This window comes from Tyto alba, unplaced genomic scaffold, assembly GCF_018691265.1.
Source record: "Tyto alba isolate M040663 unplaced genomic scaffold, T.alba_DEE_v4.0 Super-Scaffold_23, whole genome shotgun sequence".
Taxonomy (NCBI): domain Eukaryota; kingdom Metazoa; phylum Chordata; class Aves; order Strigiformes; family Tytonidae; genus Tyto; species Tyto alba.
The window spans coordinates 1,495,220-1,503,000 of record NW_024881297.1 but is presented as its reverse complement, the minus strand read 5'-3'; the positions used below and the strand labels follow the sequence as shown (position 1 = coordinate 1,503,000).

The window sequence follows — 7,781 nt, the reverse complement described above, 5'->3', positions numbered from 1 at the left end:
ATTATTTTGTCTGAAACCCGAGGCTGCAAACTCTGGATCACATCCCCGGCACTGCTGCGACTACCGGTTTGAGCAAGTTACTCACAAGCACAAGATTTTTCCGACGTCCACATAAAAGCCCTGACAGGGCCGCGGCTAATTTTTATCTTCGGTTTACTCACTGTAATAAAAGGAAACCTGGATATACTTTTTAGAAAACCAACCTAAGATCAGGAAGCCTGGGTATACTTTGTAGAAAACCAGCCCAAGTTCAGGCCGCCCGCCCCCGGCCCTCAGCGCGGCCGCTGTTCCCGCCCTCCCGCCCCGCTGAGGGGAGGGCCGGGCCGGGCCGGGCCGGGCCGGCGGCGGCTCCGCGACCCTTGGCCGCTCCCCGCTGTCCCGCCCGGCGCTTACCGGCGAGGTACCGGGCGCTGAGGAGCCGTGGGAGGCCGCGGGCCCTCCGGCAAGGCGCCTGAGGGTCGCGCCCCGCGGGACGGAAGGCGGCCGGAGGCGCTCCCGCCAGCAGGTGAGGGGAAAGGGGCCGGCCGGCCCCTCGGGTGCGGGTCCAGGGGAGAGCGGGGGTTTCCTCGGTAAATTCCGACGAAGGTGGCGGCTTTTTTTTTTTTTTTTTTTGGGGGGGGGGTGGTGTGGGGAAGAGGGGCTCCTGCCCACACCGAGCAGCTGGCTGGCATGGGGGGAGCTGCAGCACAGAGCCCGGCTCCAGGAGTCAGGGGTGCCCACAGGCGTTATTCTCCTATAACGCGAGCAAAGGTGATGTTTTTAGCAAAACTGAGGTTGCGCTCCCAGGCGCGGAGCTGTCAGGAGTGCACCTGGCTTGCTGTGTGCAAGGTACCGGCGGCAGCACCCGGGAGAAACCCGGCTGGGGCTGAGCGGAGTTTGGCAGGCAAGCTGTGGTCTGCCAGCATCCTGCGAGACCTGTTCCAGAAGTTGAAAGACAGGGCAGCGACCAGGATCTGGCATGTTGGGGGGACAAAAAGGAGAGCTGTCCTTGTGTAACGTGCTTGAAAATCATCTTTCGCCCTCCCCCTGCCTCGGCGTTCATGGTCGTTTACAATGAAACATCATAAAACAGATGTTATTCTTTCTCTTAACGCGCAGGTCGAATGCCTGCGTTTTGATTTGTAAAAGCAAAGTGGCAGAACTCTCTGAGCAAGAAGGTGAAGGTAAAGAGTTATAGCTCTTGCATACGTTGTTAAACACTTAAGTAGAAGCACCGTAGGTCTCATTAGGCATCCTTATTCGTAAGGCTTTGTGTCATTCTCCTGGCTCTAAAAACAGGGACAAGGATGGACACTGTAGGAGACAATGTTGGGATCAGGGAAAGAGGTAGAATCACACTTTGACTAAAATTAAGGTACACACTGCAGTGCCATGGGCAGTTGCAGGAGAAGTCTGGGTTTAACTACAGAAAGTTTCCTTCTCCAGTTTGAGTTCTCTGAAATCTTTCTCCAGTCCAACCCAGTAAACAGAAACTCCTTCAGTATTTATGCAAAAGCATGTTCAATCCAACCTCAATAAACTTTTAATGCAGGACTGGGCAGCTGAGCTGGGGATGCTGGAGGTAGCACATAAGCAGATCATGAATAGATAGCGGGCTCTGTAGCTGCTGAGATCCAGGGTCAGAGGATGCTGCTGAAGCAATCAGTGGCTGTTCTTCCCCTTCCCCATATAATAAGTTATTCCTGTGTTTTGCCCAGTCCTGATGTATTTCAGAAACCAGGTATGGAAGATATCAACGGAAGCAGAACATGCTACTAAGTTGGTATCAAATGTAGCCCAAGTCTCTAGACAGAAAACTGTCTGTATAGGCTGATCTGCATACCAAATTATTTGGTTTTCTCCTTTAACCAAAGCTGACCTCATACAACACATCCTCTTACTGGTGCAAAACAGCAAAGGGCAGAACTAAACACAGAAAGACAGTCCATCCTCCTGCTCACAGAGCCACTTCCAGCTCCCCCGACATACTCAGAGGAAGAGATGGCTACAAGAGATGGCTACAAGAGATGGCTACAAGAGATGGCTACAAGAGATGGCTACAAGAGATGGCTACAAGAGATGGCTACAAGAGATGGCTACAAGAGATGGCTACAAGAGATGGCTACAAGAGATGGCTACAAGAGATGGCTACAAGAGATGGCTACAAGAGATGGCTACAAGAGATGGCTACAAGAGATGGCTACAAGAGATGGCTACAAGAGATGGCTACAAGAGATGGCTACAAGAGATGGCTACAAGAGATGGCTACAAGAGATGGCTACAAGAGATGGCTACAAGAGATGGCTACAAGAGATGGCTACAAGAGATGGCTACAAGAGATGGCTACAAGAGATGGCTACAAGAGATGGCTACAAGAGATGGCTACAAGAGATGGCTACAAGAGATGGCTACAAGAGATGGCTACAAGAGATGGCTACAAGAGATGGCTACAAGAGATGGCTACAAGAGATGGCTACAAGAGATGGCTACAAGAGATGGCTACAAGAGATGGCTACAAGAGATGGCTACAAGAGATGGCTACAAGAGATGGCTACAAGAGATGGCTACAAGAGATGGCTACAAGAGATGGCTACAAGAGATGGCTACAAGAGATGGCTACAAGAGATGGCTACAAGAGATGGCTACAAGAGATGGCTACAAGAGATGGCTACAAGAGATGGCTACAAGAGATGGCTACAAGAGATGGCTACAAGAGATGGCTACAAGAGATGGCTACAAGAGATGGCTACAAGAGATGGCTACAAGAGATGGCTACAAGAGATGGCTACAAGAGATGGCTACAAGAGATGGCTACAAGAGATGGCTACAAGAGATGGCTACAAGAGATGGCTACAAGAGATGGCTACAAGAGATGGCTACAAGAGATGGCTACAAGAGATGGCTACAAGAGATGGCTACAAGAGATGGCTACAAGAGATGGCTACAAGAGATGGCTACAAGAGATGGCTACAAGAGATGGCTACAAGAGATGGCTACAAGAGATGGCTACAAGAGATGGCTACAAGAGATGGCTACAAGAGATGGCTACAAGCGAGTAACCTGCCATCAAGGGCACGTCTCTCTACTTCTGTTAAAAGCGCTGATGATATTTCCCAGTTTGTTTTGAAGGGAGCTCCGAGAGCTACTTGAAATTTTCTATTTCTCTAATCATCTAAGCTTGGTAGAAGCACAGTAGTAGCCTACTCCAGTAAGCAAGCTGAGGTTGCTAAACTACTGTGTCATAGCTGTTGCTTTTACGGTGTTGAAGGTGTAAGAAGGAAGTGACTTTGAGGTTTCACACAAAGGGATGCACTGATATACCACCATTCACTGTGCCTGGAATTTATGTACACTGGTATAATTTAGCCTTAAGAAAAACACAAGCCAAAATACAAAATACAGTCACTTCCAAACAGTGTATTTTGTTTTACAGAAAAGGTAAATTCTGACCAAAGAGCCAAAAGAGTACTACTATGCATCTGAAATACTATTGCCCACAGTATGACTGCTTTTGCAAAAGTTGTTTGTCTGATACCTTTTAGTCCAAGGACTGTAAAATGGAGCACGCAGGCCCAGACAGCACTACTTAATGCCGTATTTTAAGTCCATACAGTAAACCTTACTGCCACCACTAAAGTGACATATTTCTTCCAAAGATAAATCCACCTGCAAGATTCCCAGGAAGAACTAATTGGCACCAAATTTACAGTCGTGGGTGTTTTTCAGACTTCTGGAGCGCCGCGCAGCCACTGCGACAGATGTGAGACTGACTGCTGGGCAGAGCTCAGCACAGAGCAGTCTGTCACTTGGCTGGGGTCACCGAACGCGGCGCTGGCAAAGTGGCAGGAAGCAATGGTTGTCATGGACTGGGTAGGCTCAACTCCTACTTCTTCGTTCCAGTGGTTTCATTACGTTTACTGCCCACCTATTTGCTATAAGTTATATAAAGCCACTGTACAACCGTAGATGAAGTGTTCTAATGCCATGCCAAAGCCATTTTTTTGGTACTACAGTGCTGTCATGCTCTGCTTTTACTTTTTTTTTTTTTTTTTTGTAGTTCTGAGGACTCACTTCATCATGAGCTCTTTTGAAGAAGCTGAAACTGAAGAAACAGTGACGTGTCTCCACATGACCTTTTACCATCCTTGCCAAGAAGACAAGATGATGTTTCGTTGCTTGAATTTCTGTAAGCGAGAACAGGTCAGGGCAGATGAAATGGCCAAGTTTGGCCGTGATTCTAGTGTCTGCCGTTACAACTTAATGGACAGTCGTGTTTCTCGGATTCAGTTTTCAGTGCAGTTTTACAGAAAACTGAACAGCTCAGAATTTTGTTTTGAGATAAAAAACATGAGCAAGAAAACAAAACTGTTTGTGGACCAAACAGAACTAGGATACTTAAACAAAATCGACCTGCCATGGAGATGCATCATTTGTTTTGGGGACTACCAGATTTTAGCAGAGATTCAAGAAGGGGAGTGCATGGATTATTTTGAGACTTACTTACATTTGACTCAAGTGCCAATCTTACAAGAAAGGTGCCCGCCATCACTGCAACCTATTCCAGAGAATGGCATTTCTTCTTCCTCATTTCCTTCCCAAGGCAAAAGCCCCATAGAGATTGATGAAAATGAGTCATGCTAGTAGGGAGAAGGTGGCCAGATCAGATTTTGATCATTTGAAACCTGCACAACTTCAGAAGTTGAAGGCTGCCATCCCAGTCCACTGTTCTTGATGGTTCTCACTGCTGCACATCAGTCTTCTTGCTTGTTGTTTTCAGCCCAGGCATACCAGAACGTACTTTGTTCAACAGAAACAGATTCCTGCCACCGTCTTCACCAGGGCACACGTGTTCTCTGATCCCCACTGTTTGCCACACAAACACGTGGGAAACAGAGGGCCACTCAAATCCATCGCAGCAGATTCAATTCCAGAACTGTGACCACAGGCCTTAAAGGTCTATTTAACAGGCATTAATACAGAGCACGCAGAACAGTATTTTAGCCCCAGCACTGGTTAGCTAAGTAGGGACATAATGTCTCACTGCATTTGCCATACTTTGTGCTTTGCTTTTGACATGAAATTCCAAACCGTATTTTCAAGCCTAGGTTGTAGCTTGCCAGATTTTGCTGCTCAGAAACACTCTGTCAGCATAGTCCTTTAATGTTTTTACCAACTTTGCAGTGAGATTTTTCTTCTATTTTAAAAATTAATTAAAAATTGTATTTTTTTTGCCAGTGAACTACTTTTGCTTGTGAATATAAATAAAGTATTCACTGTCAGTGATCATGGTATGTAAAAATCCAGATAAAATTTGTAATAAAAGCATTTGTTTGCCTAGTAAGGATTTGCTGTCTTCTACAACTACAATCTAAAAGCACTTACGGTGAATAAAATTATTTCCAGGATAATCCAGGTAAGAAATTTTCACTGGTGCTATTCTGGGCTTTCTAAACATGTCACTGCTCCAAGATAAGAGTTGACTAAAATGCTTTCAGCAAGTTTTCTACCTCTACCCACCACACCAAGCTCTCTTACAATTTTGTTTTCATTTAAGTATTGCTCAGGTTGATTCAGTTTAGTTTTTCTTTGCTAGGGGCTCAGCTTTTCATTGGCACTTGGTTTTTTTTTGTCAAGTATTTTAGTTTGCTTGAAAGACACACAGGAAAGAATCAGAACCGAGCATACACGAGTTACCCATCTTACCATCCCTAAACATTAGGATGCATTACAGCATTAATCATTACAGGAAAAACAGAATTATAACAGAGGGGAAGACAGCTGAATTACACAATGTAATTTAAGATTAAGGCAAACAACAAGAAACAAGAGAGTCACAGGAGAGGTAATGAAACTCAAACACAGGCTTAGCTAGAATTTAATTTGTCTATTCATCTCATTCTTGCAAAAAAAGAAAAAAAAAAAAAGGCAAACCTGTTCCCATGTCTTCCACTCTTTGAGCTAGGCTCTGGCACTTACTTTACTTTTATGGTCTCTGGCCTCAATGTGCAATTCAGCTGCCATCTTGGCACACACACCTCTGACACACCCCTCAGTTTGACAAAACAAACCTGAGCAGGTATCACCATGTCAGCAGGCATGGTGCTACTGGTTGCAGATTTCCAGTAGCTGCTGGCTGCTTGGCTTTTATATGCTTTTGACCTGAGTCTTCCTACTCTTTAATTAGACAGAGTGGCTAATACCTGCAAATGCAAGCTGTCTAGAGAGAAAGCAAGATGCAAATATAATCTGAAATAAGCTTTTCCATATAAAAGCTTTCACATGACATCAGCCTCTCATATAAAATGCAGGGGATTTCTTATGTTCACTAATTTGGCTCATCTGTGAAGGAGGAGAGCGCATTAGCTTTGCATTCCCAGTAAGCAGCTCTCTTCCTATTAGTGCTCTTAAATTATCATGGATGGCGTGCAAGTTCTTGTTTTGTACTGCTTTGTGCTTAAAAACCAGGTTGCTAATACTGCCACTAATCAGTATTGTTACCCAATTTCTATTCACTGACCCTGTCACACAGGCCATTAACCTACAGCACTGATCATATTAATTGCTTACACTTTCTGGGCTATTATCTAAAGAAAGTGACAACCCCAATCTCAGATTTTCAAGTGCAGTATATAAACAGAACAGTCTACAAACAGTACTTACCTGAGAAAAATCTGTCTGGTCTGCAGAGTTTTGAGTGCTGCATCTCATCAGAGTTTGTAGTCACTCTGTACAGAGGGGCTCTACGGATATCCACAAATCTATAGCAAAGCATTCCTTAGTCACATCTCCAGGAACCACGAAAAAACCTTGAGAATGAAAAAAAAACAAAAAAACAAACAAAAAAAAAGACCCGTAGCAATTTCATGGTTTCCAAACACTAATCATTTGTACACATATATTTTCCTGGGGCAAGAATCAATCCCAAAATATGCATGAAAAAGTTAATTCTCTCCTAGGAGGATGTTATCACTGTGTTGATTTGACCAGAAGCTAGTTTAACTGAAGTTGTTTCAGTATAAGGCATATCAGAACATACTTTGTTCACCAGAACCAAATTCCACCTCCCCCCAACCTGAGGTTGCCATTAGTCATATACTGCTAACTTAATTCTAAGAAATACTACACAAACAAAAGCAGCTAACATTTTTTGTAAGTTTTTTGCTTGGCTCAGCTGCCCTAGTAGTCACTATCATGCAATAGTAAAAGACAATGCTGCAACACCAGTTTCATGCTTAACCAAGTAACACTGAACAGACTGCCCAAAGAGTCACATCAAATGATTTTCTATTCGACAATGGCTCAACTGTAGCATAGAAACGTATGTATAACCAGTAGATCAGCAACTTCGTAAAACATTCCCCTGGAATGAAAAATAGTTTCCTATTAAAACCACGGTATTTCCTATATACAGGGACAATCGACTAAGTCAACAAATGGAGCACTCGCTCAGGCAGACATGAAAGCAGGGAAGCTGCCCCCCTTACACAAGGAAGGTTATCTTACCTTCAAAATACGAGGGCACAGTTGCTCGTTGCCGACAGGAATGGCTCCATGCTCCAACCTCCTCAAGCCCTCCGTTATCACATCACATTAGAACTTCCCCTCCAAAGCAACAGGTCTCAAGAAGGGATGCTATGGAAATTCAGTAGTTAAAGGCACAGCTAATTATTTATTAAAACCTTCCTTAGTTAGCTGACACATGGGTAACTTTGGGCAACTTTTTACCAATTTGCTTTCACACACGCTTTCACTATGTATGACATGGCAGCTACAACACCAGCAACAGATAAAACATTGCCAAA

At 44.5% G+C, this 7,781-nt stretch overlaps 1 protein-coding gene across 1 annotated transcript; it reads left to right on the top strand.

Moving 5' to 3' along the window:
• Positions 1 to 322: 322 nt before the first annotated feature.
• TIFA (TRAF interacting protein with forkhead associated domain) lies at positions 323 to 5,320 on the top strand. The gene is made up of 2 exons (XM_033007069.2): positions 323 to 505; positions 4,037 to 5,320. The coding sequence occupies exon 2, from the start codon at positions 4,057 to 4,059 to the stop codon at positions 4,618 to 4,620; it is 564 nt and encodes a 187-aa protein (XP_032862960.1). The 5' UTR covers positions 323 to 505; positions 4,037 to 4,056; the 3' UTR covers positions 4,621 to 5,320.
• Positions 5,321 to 7,781: the final 2,461 nt, after the last annotated feature.